Here is a 14,608-nt window from a genome sequence, read left to right as displayed (position 1 = left end):
GGCGATGACTTTGCCCTCGCTGGAGGGTTCATGAAGAAACTGGGTTTTTTGTCAAAGTCTGCACCCCCGCTCTGAGGTTTAGGGGTGGGGGCAGAACCCTTTTGCGCGGGTGGCGGGCGGCAGACCCAGCAAGCAGAACCTCCAGGAGCAGATGCACCTGTGTTTAAAACGCAAGGAGGGGCGGCCCGGATGAAGATATGTACAGGGAGATGCGAAGGAGGGATGGGCAGACAGAAAAGAGCACTAGTTAACTTGAAATTAGAGTTCAATTCTGGCCTCTTCCACTTTATTAACTAGGGGCTAAAGGGCAACAAGTTCCTTTCCCGTTCTTGAGCCTCAGTGTCCTTCCTGATCGATAAATCTCTCGGCAAAGCCAGTTCTTGCCCTCGTGGATGGATCCGACCAGTGAGGTAAGGCATTATGTAAACTGGCAGGGGAACGATCGCAGACCGTCCTTAAATAGCAAGATTTGGGCCCCTCTAATCAATCCGCCGAAGACAACCAATCAGCCGTCCGCCAGTTTCTCCCCGCCTTTTGCCCTAGCCTGGTCCGAAGGCAAACTCAGACCCTGTCCTAACTCCCGGGCCCTTGCAGGGGACCACGAGGTGCCCCGGGTTCCCATACGCGGCCCCCCCCACCCCCGCCACGTGCTCGACTGCTGTCCTCTGTCCTCAGGGACCAAGAGGATGGCAAGAGAGCCCCGGCGCGACCCAGAGAGGGGAAAGCGGCAGGAAACACCCCGGGGTGCTCCGCCCCGGGACCACGGAAATTCCCGCGCTGTACCCTCCGAGAGCGCGCGCACCCCTAAGTCCCAGGGACGCCACGGCGGCCAGCGCCGGGGAGCCCCCCGGTGTCTACCGCACGCATCGGGGCAGCATAAAGTGGGAATGGCCAGCAGCAGATAGCAGTTCGGAGCTCACGGACCATCAAGGGGATGGCGGGGCTCAAACCTCCCACTCTCTGGAGCCCCCTGCCTCCCCCTCCCCACGAGCACATCGGGAACCCACCTGCTCAGGGTTCAGCTCCTCCGATGCTCAGCTGGGCTCCGCACGATTCCCGCCTCTCTCTCCCGCAGCCCGGGCCCCCTTCAAAGCAGATCTTCCCCAAGTCCCGCCCACAATCCGAGAAACACCGCCCCAAACGGCCAGCCCTCTCTTGCTCCGCCTCCTCTCCCCCCCCAAGCCCAACCCCTCCTCCTCCTCCTCCAAACCCCCTTTCCAATGCCCAGGAAGCCAACCCGATCCCCCGCCTCACGACACCCGATACCCCCTTTTCAAAACTCTGGGACTGTCAGTCCTTCCTCCACCTCTCCTTAATGTAGATTGTTCCTTCCTCACCTCACGTATACCCCTGCCAGGAAAATATTCTGTCTGCACTGATCTGGGACTCTCGGAAACCCATATTCCCTGGACCCCCGCCAACCAATATTCTCCCCTCTTCTATTGTCGTACTCCCCCATCCTGAGCCACAGAACCTCCCCTCCAGCGTTCCTCCTAAACCTCCCAAACCCTAAAATCCTAAATATTATCTTACCGCTCAGAAGGAAATATCAGTCAACCTTGAGAGCTGTCCTTTTTGGGGGATGGAGGAATCTTTTTTGCATTCCCAACCTTTAGCACTGGGCTTGGCACATAGTAGGCATGTAAGAACACGATTTAACTGACTTACTCTCTCTGCTACCTCCCTCGACTCCATTACCCTTATTCTCCAGATTCAACCCCTTTTGTTCCCATAGACACTAAGGTGTACCCAGCACGCTGTTTTCCTTTCTAAACTCCTGTCTTTTCTCCAGTTTTATTTTCTCTTCCACCATTCTCTTCGACCCTCAAAGCTGAACTCCCTTATTTATATTTCCCATAACTATATCCTTTCCTGAGCAGGATTACTCTTTTCATATCATTTTGGTTCTCTATTCACATGGGACTCCCTCCACCACATCCCATTATCTTTGTTCACATTATTTCTCCACACTTTTATATGTGTTGGGTGAATGTCACAGTGAGTTTCTAAATTACAGCCCGCCTGCTGCCTTAGACTCACACTTTATCCTGTATTAGATTCCATGATGAGGCACAGTGAGAATGAGGATGAAAAAAGATTGGGATGTCTTTTGGAGATCATGCCCCTAAAATGAATCTCAGTCTATTCCCAGCAGTTCCTAGAAAATCCAAGGCCCTCTATTGGCCCCAATCTCAGTGCTAATGAGTAATCAATTAAACCAGATTTAGCCAGCAGACAATAAGAGTCCTACTGGGGATAATTGGATCATAAGGGAAGTTTCTGAGAAGACAATCCCCAACTTCTTGACAAGAACATAGGAAGGAGGGATATAGTTTATAATAAAGTATGGAGTCAGGAAGGCCTGAATTCAAATCCTGTCTTCAGTATTTATCGGGAGCGGGTGAGGTAAGACAATAAACCTTTCTTTCAGCCTCACTCTCTGCACCTACAAAAAGGGTAATAATTGTACCTGCTGCAGAAGGTTGTTGGTGGGAAATCAAATAAAATAATGTGTTTGAATTGCCTCACAAACATTAAAGCATTATATAAATGAGAGCTATTATTTTTATTAGAGATGGAAGACTGTTTAGAGCTCACTTCAGTGCCATTGCCCTGCTGCCTCCATTCAAACGCCCAGCCCTTTAGGGAGGTAAGATAAAGCTAATTAACAATTAATAATAATTATAACCAAGAATTTCTCAGAGATAATCAGCCCAGACTAGGGAGATAAATTCTAGTTTTCTCAACCCTCTGTCCCCTAACATATACACATTAGATGGAAGAAAAGAAGGAGGAATTCTATTCTCTCAATGTTTTGTGCCAAATGTTTTCTCTACATAGTAAACTTGTTTAGGTATACATTCACAAATATTCCATATTCTCCATAATATATCACCAAGGTCCCTATGCCCTTGACCTTAAAGGTCATCTGTTCTGGCTTCAGCTTGCGTGGGAAGCCCCAGGCAAAGAACAATCCTGTCTTTCTAGGAGACTCATAGGCCTGGACCCCTTCCTTAGACCTCTGTGCAAATAGGTGTGGCCAGTGAGCAGTTCTGTTGTGTCTAAAGAGGGCCCGGCGTGGGAAGGGAAGGAGAGGGAAGTGGTCACTGTCTTGGGCCAGAGTGGAGGAGGCTTATTCTTTTGTAAACCACCCCCTCCCCTTCTCCTAGGGCTGGGTGGTTGGCAACCGCCCTGGCTGTTATTACTGGAGGGCTGCCCATCATCCCGCCCAACCTGGGCACTAACCCAGCTCTACTACCTAGGCACCCAGCCAGCAATTCCTCCCCCCTCCATTGCCTCCCCAGGAAACTGGCCTTCTGCAGAGGTGGTTTTTGGACACAGGTGCCCCCTGGTGGGCAGCCCCGGGAGGCCTGAGGCTGTCCCAAGTGGAAACCCTCTGTTGCTATGCTAGCCTGTGCCCAACGCACTTAAGAATCACATGCCCTTGGACCCCACGGGATACTCTGTAATCAATATTGATCTTGCCATCTCACCATAGGTTCACTCTTAGGTGATTAGCAGCGGGTTTTGTGGTGGTTGGAGGCAGGGAAGAATACCTACCAGGAGGCACTGGACAAATTAGTCTGTCTTGAAGATGGGCAAGGGGCGGAGTTATAGGTTATCTCCAGCGTCCCTTATCTGGCCCTAAAGCGTTTGATCCCCATCCCTGATAGATTCAGATTATCTCCAGCTCTTTCTTTGTCCTTCTCGGGCAGCCTTTCCCCTTCAATGTCATAAACCTTTCTTTGTAGTTAACCAAGTTACCACAGCTTGAGAATGGATGATTTAAGTGACCCTGCCTGTAAGTCACAGGCTCTTTATGTGTTGTTGCACACCCCAGGAAAGTTTTTCTGTGAAGACTATATTTGTTCTGTTTGTGTTAAGGGTGCCAGCCTGGAGAGTATTCTTTAATGTCCATGCGATATTCATCTTGTGAATAAGTATGTGCAGAAAAGGGGTCTGGGGGAGGTGATTTTGTTGCTGTCCTACTGCTATCTCACCTCCCTCTTCCACCTTCCCACTTTCCTTAGGTGTGCTAACCCTACCCTTTTTTTTTTTTTTTTTTTTTTTTTTTTTTTTTATCAGACCATTGGCCACCCCACTCCCTCAACCCCAAGCTCTGGACCACTGGAAAAGGGGCGGGGATAGAGGGCGTACATTGATGCGGAAGGAGTACCTTTTTGTTCTCTTGACCTCCTCCCTGACACCAAGCCTGCATTAATACTCCTATTTCCCCTCCTCTTCCTAAACCGCTAGACAGGCCCCCTAGATTCCTTAGCCCCAATTTTCCCGAAACCCTCCCATTTGCCCCGCCCCCGACTTTTCCGGGAGGTCCTTTCTCATATATTCCAAATGCCCCTCGAATTTCCCCCCAGATTACCTGGGTTTGCATTCCCCGGATACCCACTCCTTTTGTTCCCCCAGACGCTTGCATCTCCATCTCCATCTCCTTATCTGGCAGTCGCGCTTCCTGGGCTCCCAGCTGGTCCCCAGTTGCTAGCGAACCGCTGGAGCCCCGCCCGGCATCCAGCCAACACCTCCATCCCTCCCCCCCACACCCCCGGCCGCAGCCGGGAGGGGTTCCTTTCACCCCCCTTCCCAGACTCCGAGCTGCCTCACCTCCCAGCCAGAACAGCCGCCATGGCCGCTGCCCAGCTGGGGAGGAAGGGGCATCCTGAGCCAGTGCGGTCCGGACAGCCGGCAGGCTGGCGGACAGTGGCTCGGGAGGCAGGTGATTCTCATTCACATCCCCAAACCTCGGCACCGCGTTACGTATTGGAGGGGAATGGGAGGCTGGGAGGAAGGTTGCGGCTCGCGGTGTCCAGGCTGACCTTGGGGCGCTGGGAAATGAGCCAGGCTGTCAGTCTAACCCGGCACTCCCATCGTCGAGACGGATTGAGGGCTGAGGCCCAAAGAGAAAGGGGTTCAAACTCAGGTTCTCAGGAGGTGAGAATGATTCCCGTAGTAGGAAGTGTCAGGAGGGGTCAGCCGGCCCCGGGGTACGGTCTCGGCGGCCGCTCCTCCCTGAGGGGGAGCTGGCACTCGAGGCCCGCAGTGCCCAGCGGGGCTGGGAACGCTGGCCAAGCGCTCCCTTGGACGAAGTTAGGGAGCGGTCTCTCTCTAGTTATGACCTTCCTCGGCCCTTGGAGGGGGCCTGAGGGCAGAAGTTGTCCCTAGAGGCCTGAGGGCAGAAGTTGTCCCTAGAGAAGGACTGTGGCTAGGGAAGAGGGTAAGAAGCTTTGGGCTCCTTTGGGTGGTATCTGCTACACAAAGTAGATTGGGACTCCAACACGGTGACAATTCCCTGCAGCAAACTGGGGGAAGAGTTTCTGAATTCTAGACTAAGCAAATTATTGAAATTTATGTGGAAATCAATCTTGTTTTTACTTTTTGATATCAGTTTCATGCATACTTATATCCCTAAACTTGAATCATTTATGGGAGCCTTGTGTCAAAAATCCAGGATCCTATTCCCAGAAAAGTTAGATGCTTCCTCCTCTTCCCTTCTCAGCCTCTTCCTCCTCTTCCCTCCTCAACCTCTTCCTCCTCCCTCTTCCTTTCCTCTTCTCCTCCCTCCTCTCTCCTCCTCCTCTTTTTTTCCCCCTCCTCCCTCCTCCTCTTCCTCCTCCTCTTCTCCTCCATAAACCCATTGTTATTAGAAGTGCTTCCTTCCTCGATTCATCCAAAGTCCTTGACTCAGCCTGGCCTAGCTTCCTCACTTCTTTAAGGATCAGACTTTGCTTGTCTCCCCTACCTGGAATACTTTCCCTACACTTCCACTTCTTGGCTTCCTTCAAAAGCTCAAAAGCTTAATCTGTTCCATTTCAACATCTCTCCCTTAAGCCCCAATCAGTGCTTTCGCTCTGATTATCTCACATTTAGGAGTATATATTCTGTATGTACAGAGTTATTTTGCACATTGTTCCCCTCCATTAGAATGTGGGACTCCTTTAGGGCAGAGTCTCCTGTTTTTGTCTTTATCTCCAACGCTTATCACTGTACCTGGAATTCTGTAAATCCTTAATAAATGTTTATTGACTTTGTTTTTTATTTCTCTTATTTTTAGGAAAGAAATTGTGGCCTCTCTTTCTCCTTGGGAAAATCCTCTTTGTCTTCCAGATCTTACTGGTTTTCCAGTCTGACAAATCTGAGACCTTCCCAGGAGTTGCTGAGAGTCACTCGGAGTCTTATCTCTGAATCCCTACAAATTCATTGGAAAAACACCATCCCCTCACATGCAGCAAATTATTTTTGTCTCTACTCTGGGCTTCATTAGTCCCCTCTCCTCTGAGTGAAAATTTAGGATGAAGGATTAGGTCAGCCCAATTAGGCTGATCAACTCCCAGTCTGAGGCAATAGATTCACAGAAAAGCAGAACAAATAAGATTAGACACAATGAAGAAAGTCCTGGCAAGGATGGATGGTAGTGGATAGAATGTGGAAGCAGCCCCTTCCTTGCCATTTGTCTGAGCAGAATTAAGAGATTGTTTCGCCTGGATATGGGGACAAGGACAAAGGCAGGTGCCCTGAGTTCTAATCCCAGACCTCCCTCCTGGTTATATTCTGGATCTAGACATTGAATTCTTCCTTCAGCTTTCAGTTAAGGGAGTATATCCAGAAAGGGGGGAAAATGTGAAAGAAGGCTTGAGAACAAAGAGGCATGGGTGATTCAGAATTAATTAGCTTTTTTCATTTTCCACTGGACAGATAAGGCAGCACTCAGAACCAGACAGGTTGCACGGGGACTAGGCACGTACTCAGCCCATTAACATGCCTTTGCCAGAAGGGATTGGAGGAAGGGATTATCTGAAAACTAATGTCCCAGATGTGGGAAACCCCCAATTAAGACACCTTTCTAATACTTAATGTAATCTCTCCTCTTCATCAATCAATCAGACAGGTCAATCCAGTTCTTGGGGACACCCTCACTGAGCAGAGTAAGAGTGGAGGCCAGAGTTTAGTGATTTCTGCTGGGGGGTGGGGAGGACAGCTGGAGTCCAGAGTTGCCAGTGTTGCTGGAAGCCTTTTTGTGCATCCTTCCCACACCACCCTCACCTCACGAAAGAGACAGTCTGAAGACTCCAAGGTCCCTTTCCTGGAAAGATGTCTTTTTCCTTTTCTTCCTCCTCCTCCTCCTCCTCCACCTCCTCCTCTTCTTCCTTCTCAGCCCAGTGGTAGAAGAGAGCTTCCCTTTGGGCTTTGCAGTCTTGGGGGCCCCCACCCCAAATCTAGCCTCCCTTGGTCTCTACTCTATTCCCCTCTGCATCGGGCTGGTTCCGGACGCTGAGAGCATAGAGAAGACAGCCCAGGAGAGCTTGGCGAGTCTCCTGAGAGCCCAGGCGTTGGGCCAGGCGTCGGAGCAGGGGCACGAGGTGCTTGCGAGCCAGGCGGGCAGTGGGCAGCAGCAGGCGGGACAGCAGAGTTCTTAGCAGCAGTGGGAGCAATGGGACAGGCATGGTAGCAGGCCCAGCTGGACACAACACTGTGGAATGGGAAAGGGTAGGATGACCTATATCACTCCTCTCAGGCCATTATGGCTCAATTTTTAGCAACTCTATTTTACAGAAAGGGAGCCTTTTTTTGTTTGTTTTTGGGGGAGGAAAGGAGAAGCTTGTCATCCATACTCCTTCTGGTAATGTCCAATTCTAGAAATTGCCAATTCTTTTTATTTCCCATATACTTTCAAAACACTTTCCTTCAGTTCCCTTTTTTGGTTTTTCTTCTGAGGGAGAAAGGACATGCAGCTTTCTCCCAATTGTAGAGGAGAAAATTGAGATCCAAAGATGTCTCAATTACTTGCCTGGCATCAGGAAATATTTTTAAAAAGGACAAAACCCTAGGCCTTTTCCATCTTCTCAACTCAGGCTTCTTTCTACCAAACCTCCCTAATTATCAGTTAGCCCCACCTTCCCTCTTCAAACACATTTTAGCTTCCTCCCTAGTTCCTCTTCTGTTGTTGAACCATATTTTCTGTGGATTGGGTTTATCAAGACAGAAGAGTCTTCCACAACTGCCCCTCATTTTGGTCCTTGCCCTCCCCATCTTCAAGAATTGACCCTTTCCAACCCTTTCCATCCCCAGCAAATCAGGGCAGGTTCTCACCTGTCTAGTAGTGGTATTGATCGGGGTCAGAAAATAAGTATTCAATATTCCTTCCACTACACCAAGTTGAGCTGTATTTCACAAGTTCATGTATTTCTGTGCTTGTCTTTTCTCTGAAAAAAATGAAGGGTCTTCTATCTAGATCTTGTTGCTCTCTTCTTGGCAGAAAATAATTTCTATTTAGGGGATGGAAGATGGACAAAGGAAACACCAACCAGCCTTGCCCCACCCACAACAGCTGGGACAAACTTGATAGGGAGGGGACTAATGGAGGGGAGACAGCTGGAGAAAGTGGGGAGTGGCAGGGAGGCACAACTGGGGTAGCAGCTGGCATTATGAGAGAAGGAGGTCCAGCTGGACGCTGTTGCACACTGTTCTTCAATCCAGAGGGACTTTGCTCATCTTCAATTTCCTCTACCTTCTATCTATTCTGCCTGGCCCTTAGAAAGAATACCCTGGGGGGTTAAGTAGAGACTAAGTTAATATCCTCTTAAATTCCCTTCGGGACCTGGACAGGACAATCATCATTTTTCAGAGGAAAGACAAGTGAAGAAAAACATGAATGTTCTAAAATACAGGTTGAACTTGGTTGTAGCAGAAAGAAAACACTGAATATTTACCCTCTGACCCCATCAATACCACTATTAATCATATACTCTGAGGGGGTCAAAGACGGAGGAAAGGTACAATATATACCACAAATGTTTATGGTCATCCTTCCTGTTTTAGCAGAAAGCAGGGAATGAAGTGGGTAGAGTGGCTAAACAAGCTGCAAGCAAGATATGAATGTAATGGAATCTTATGACAAATATGAATTCAGGGAAATGCAAGAACTTGTACGAACTGGCACAGAGTAAAGTAAGCAGAATCAAGGAAACAATTGACTTCAGGATCACAATAGCATTTTGATCTAAGCAATGACTAATGCCAACTCGGGAGGACTAATGGTAAAGGATGCTTGCTATTTACACAAGTTGTGGTGGAGGATATGCATAGAATGAGACATTCCTGGTCTATATGACCAATGTCTTGAACTGTTTTGTTTAACTGTCCTTTATATCAAAGAAGGATTTTATGATAGTGACAGAATCTTCATTGGAAAATGATAGATTTTTTAAAAGAACTTCAATAGACTTATATGAACTGATGCAAAGTGAAATGAGCAAAATCAGGCGAACACTGTATATAATAACAGCAATATTGTGCAATGATCAATTGTGAATAACAGCTATTCCCAGCAATACAAGGAGCCAAGACAATTTCAAGGGACTTATGATGAAAAATACCATCTGTCTCCAGAGAAAGAACTGATAGAATCTGAATGAAAATCAAAACATACTTTTTAAACTTTTTACATTTCTCTTTTTTATCTGTTTGTTGTTGTTGTTGTTGTTTTGTTTGTTTGTTTTTGCTCAGACAATTGGGTTAAGTGACTTGCCCAGGATTAATACTAGGAAGTATTAAGTGTCCAGGTTTGCATTCTATCCACTGCACCATCTAGCTACCCCCAATTGTGTTTTCTTTCAATGGCTAATAAAATTTGGACTTTGGCTAGACATGGAAGACACCAAGGTCAATCACTGCATCCTGGGCCATCATCTTGACTTTCATCCTACCACTGTCCTGATTCTGGGAGAGTGAGGCTGACAGTTTTGTGCAAATCTGCCTCAGTTAAATCCAATTCACCCAAGTCATCACCTGCAATATCACTAATCCTTTTTGAAAATGAAGGACAAGGGACAGATAGATGGTCCAGTAGATAAAGCACTGGCTCTTGAGTCAAGCGGACTTAAGTTCAAATCTGGCCTGAGACACAACATTTACTAGCTGCTGTGAGCAAATCACTTAAACTTAACTGCCACACCAAAAAAAAAAAAAGACAAATAACAATATGGAAAAATGTTTGCATGGCTGCAATAAAAGATATCATTTTACTTGCTTTCTCAAGCAGGGAGAAGAGGAGGGAGGAAGGAGAAGAGCATGTTTGTAATTCAGAATTTCAAAAAATGAGTGTTAAAAATTGGTTTTACATGCAATTGAAAAAATATATAAAAATTTAAAAAAACTAAGGGACAAAAAGACTAGGCAAAAGAAAAAATATTGAACACTGAGTAAATTTCTATAAAAAACTAAAAAAGGCACTTCAATAAAACATTTATTTAGAAAGACAGGAGAATCAAGAAACATAGGTGCTAGTCACAAGTCCATATCTACTTACTTTCCATGTATATGTATATAACATTCTTTTCTCTATGTGAGTGTATTTTACTAATAGTTGGCATGCAGGTATTCATTGAAGAAGCCATGAATATGGGAGAAAAACACTGACTCTGGAATCTCACAGATTTTATGACCATGGACAAAACACTAAGATCAAAGTATTTAGAGATGGATGCTACTTTAGAGATTGTCTTCCCTGCCCCACCAAGCAGATACTTTTTTATATTTGAAGAGACTTGAAACTTGGCAAGATTTAGTGATTAGAGAGCTAGACTTTTAGTCTGAAACATTGATGTTTGAATCCTGCCCCAGACATTTACTAATTATATGGTACTGGATAAAGTCACTTAAGTCTCGGGACCTCTAATTCATTAGCTATAACATGAGGAGAGTTGGAATCAATGGACTTTGTCTGAGGTCCTTGCCAGTTCTTATATTCCTATACTTGCTAGAAGTCACTGGGCCTTAATCCAGAAAATGAAGCTTATTACACTTGTTTATCTCTTTTCTCTATATCCCAGTTTCCTAGCCTACAGATATTTCTGTATAGAGGATTTGGTTTGCCTAGACAAGCACAGAAGGAATATATAGTCAGTCCTGTCAGCTGCTCTCTCTAAAGCCCTTTCCAACAGTAACATCCAATGCCATGGGGAGTTACATGTATTTTACCTAGGGATAGGGTATACAGCATCTCCACATATGGCATTAGGGCAGCTCCTAGAGGAGTGCTGAGTTCAGGGCAAATCACACAGTGTTCCTTCCACCTCTCTTGTTTTTATGCAGGTAAGATCACGTTAAGGCATCTTTGAAGAAAAACTGGAAACTCATCAAGGAGCTTGAAAGGAAGGATCAGAAGTGCAGCAATTAATTTCACAATTACTTATTAATTGCCTACTTTGGAATGAATAGAGAGGGATGCATTTAGGAAGGAAGATAAAGTAATTATATCACAAAATAGGGATAAGATAGGTGGTGAAATAAATGGAATACCAGCTCTCATTTCCCCAAATTCAGATATGGCTTCAGATACTAGCATGTGATCCTGGGCAAGTCACTCAATCCTATTTTCATCAGTTTCCTCACCTGGCAAATGAGCTGGAGAAGCAAATGGCAAACCCCTCCAGTATCTTTGCCAAGAAAAATCCAAATGGTCAAGAAGAGTTGGACATAACTGAAATGACTCAGCAGCAACAAATCACAACACAAAATATAGTGAATAGATTAGACTATTAGTATAATAAAGGGGTCCTGAAAGATCCTATGTGAAGAGAAATCATTTTGACCTAGTATGTCAGGAAAACAGTGCAGGAAACTTTTGAGTTGATTGATTTTTAGTTCTATCTCAGAATCAGCTTATTAACTCCTTTAGGAATTGCCCAATTGAATGACCAAGAAAAGATGTGGATGGGCTATTCTCATGCCCTCGGGTGGAATTCTGAATACACTAATGTAGAATAAGTTTTAGCAGTAGGAGGGAACCAATTAACTTTATGATAGAAAATGCCATCTGCATCCAGAAAGAGAATTATGGAAATTGAATGTAAATCAACACATGCTATGTTCACTTTTTTTGTATTTTTTTTCCTTTCATGGTTTTTCCCTTTTGTTCTGATTTTTCTCTCCCAATATGATTCATTAAAAAAAGTATTAAAAAAGTTAATATACATGTATAATCAGAAAATAATAATAAAAAAAGAAGTAAGAGAGATCTTAGAGGTCATCAAATTCATTACTCTCTCCTTCAAAAGATAATTGAGCGATCAACAAGCAGTTACTAGTGACATACTAGTGCCAAAGCACTATGTTCTGTACTGGAGTTACACAGCCCTGCTAACTCATCTCCACCAGACTTTCTCTACTGTCCTCTCATGCTGAAATATCTTCTCTCTCTTTTTATATCCTTTTCCTGTGTTTTCTTCTTAGTTAAAATGTAAGCTTTCTTTCTTTCTTTTTTTTTCTTTTTAGAAGGCACTTGATAAATGTTTATTGACTAACAGTTGGAGATGTCCATATATTAAGCAGTTTGGCTAGATGGATAGTGAATTTCCTGTTACTAGGGTTCTTCAAGGAAAAGTCTAAATGACCACCTATGTAGGATATTGTAGAGGACAGATTTGACATTGACCTACATTATTTCTGATATATGTTTCAACTTCAGGTTGTTTTTTTTATTCTATAATTCCAGTGCTTTGTACATAATAGGTGCTACATAAATATTTGTACTTAAAGCAATTTTCTTTTTTTTACATTTTTTATTAAAGCTTTTTATTTTCAAAACATATGCACAGATAATTTTTCAACATTGACCCTTGCATTGCTTTGTATTCCAAATTATCCCCTTCTCCCTCCCACTCCCTTTCCTAGATGGCCTAATTATTGATATCAATCTTAAACATTGGATGTCCAAGCAATCCAATATATGTTATACTTGTTAAAATATATGTTAAATCCGATATATGTAAACATGTTTATACAGTTCTCTTGCTGCACAAGAAAAATCATATCAAAAAGGAAAGAAAATGAGTAAGAAAACAAAATGCAAACAAACAACAACAAAAAGAGTAAGAATGTTACACTGTGATCCACATTCAGTTCCCACAGTCCTTCATCACAAGATCATTGAAACTAACCTCAATCATCTCATTGTTGGAAAGAGAGGGATTATCTTTCTTTCTGCTTATGGTTGTATTCCCAGTCCTAACTTCAGTGCTTGGCACATAATAAATGCTTAATAAATATTTCTTGATTTGACTGTACTAAAATAAAACCATTCCTATTTTCAAGGAGTTTACAGATTAGAAAAATGATTCCCAGTTAAGGATGGTTATTTGCTTGGGGTCCCACAGGTAGCAGATGGCTGAATCTGGGTTTCACCTGGCAGCTAAGTGTCCTAGCATATAGAATATATGACTTAAGAAGGCCTGAGTTCAAATCCTGCCTCAGATCAGTTTACTAATTGTGTGACCCTAGGAAATTAGCCACTTCTTTGGAATTCAAGATTTTGCAAGGCTGAATGTTGAAAACTATCTTTGCATGTATTTTGAAAATAAAAAAGCTATTATTAAAATATTTTTAAAAAGGAAATTAATCACTTAAATTCTTTCAGGTTTAGTTTCATTTGTAAAATGAGAGTAATAATAGCATACCTACAGAAGATCAGATGAGACAATACACATAAAGCTCTGCAAATCTTAAAGTATTCACAATATCCATTATTATTTCAACTCAGGAAAAAATTACATATACATATACTATGAATATACAAATAGATGAACTCTGCCCCCACTTTCTGAGTGCCAAGTTTATTATATTTTACCCCTGCCTTAGAGCTCTCTAGTAGTCTTACTTGGGAAATTCTTTTCTAACATTAACTAGACCTTCTACCAATTGTATTCTTCCAATTTTACTGGTCCAAGGACCCCCAATGACTTTATTTTAAAAATCTTTAAAAATTTTACTTTTAACTAGAAAGAAAAAAATAAAACAAAGGAAAATAGACCAACCCCCCAAATATTGTCATGTGTCCAGCAGAACACCAGGGAGGATTCAAAATATATAATAATAGATTTCCATTTGCTTTCCAAGAAAGCATATACGATAAAAGAAGAAATAATATTCATGAGTGTCCATCTTTTTTTTTTTTTCTTCCTTGTAGGTTATTCTTTTATTATCTGCTGCACACTTTTTACTTTATTCTTTTTTTTCCTTTTCATCCCTCTTCCTTCCCCTAAGTAGGCTACAATTAAGCATAGATATATTTATATATACATATATGTATATATATGCATATTTATACCAATTCACAATATACATAGGTTTCTATACATATATATACACACCTACATGCATACATATCCACATATACTCAGACACACATACATATATATACACATATACATTTATCCATATGTAAACATGCATCTAAAACAATATTAATATGGCTGACATATAACGTAGATTTCTTTCTTGACTGAATCTTTAAATTTGACTTTGTCTAAGATGGATGGTTACAGGCCTTTTTTTTTTCTAATAAATTCTAATCCTGATCCTTGTTGTAGTGTTTGTGTATATCTCTTACTTCCTATACTTGCTAACTCTTCTACTTTAATTTTGCTCCTTAAATTGCCTTGCTATTATATAACCTTCCCTCTACCCATGGATCCCTCCTTTAGGCTTTTCCTTCCCTCTTTATCCCATTTCCATCAATTTATACACTTTAATCCACTCCCATTAATCTAATTACCCTTCTAAACTCCACTTTCCCCTTCACTTTTATCCTTTCCCT

General features: G+C 43.5%; 1 protein-coding gene across 1 annotated transcript; it reads right to left on the bottom strand.

Annotated features, from left to right (window-relative positions):
- Nucleotides 1-6,669: 6,669 nt before the first annotated feature.
- MYMX (myomixer, myoblast fusion factor) lies at nucleotides 6,670-8,276 on the bottom strand. Its single transcript, XM_051992967.1, has 2 exons — nucleotides 8,104-8,276; nucleotides 6,670-7,483 (listed from the first exon to the last, which is right to left on the bottom strand). The coding sequence occupies exon 2, from the start codon at nucleotides 7,455-7,457 to the stop codon at nucleotides 7,230-7,232; it is 228 nt and encodes a 75-aa protein (XP_051848927.1). The 5' UTR covers nucleotides 7,458-7,483; nucleotides 8,104-8,276; the 3' UTR covers nucleotides 6,670-7,229.
- Nucleotides 8,277-14,608: the final 6,332 nt, after the last annotated feature.

Source organism: Antechinus flavipes, chromosome 4 (assembly GCF_016432865.1).
Source record: "Antechinus flavipes isolate AdamAnt ecotype Samford, QLD, Australia chromosome 4, AdamAnt_v2, whole genome shotgun sequence".
Taxonomy (NCBI): domain Eukaryota; kingdom Metazoa; phylum Chordata; class Mammalia; order Dasyuromorphia; family Dasyuridae; genus Antechinus; species Antechinus flavipes.
This window is presented reverse-complemented; position numbering and strand designations above follow the sequence as displayed.

Excerpts from the sequence above, each read along its gene's own strand:
- MYMX (XM_051992967.1), bottom strand. The coding sequence starts at position 7,457 with ATGCCTGTCCCATTGCTCCCACTGCTGCTAAGAACTCTGCTGTCCCGC.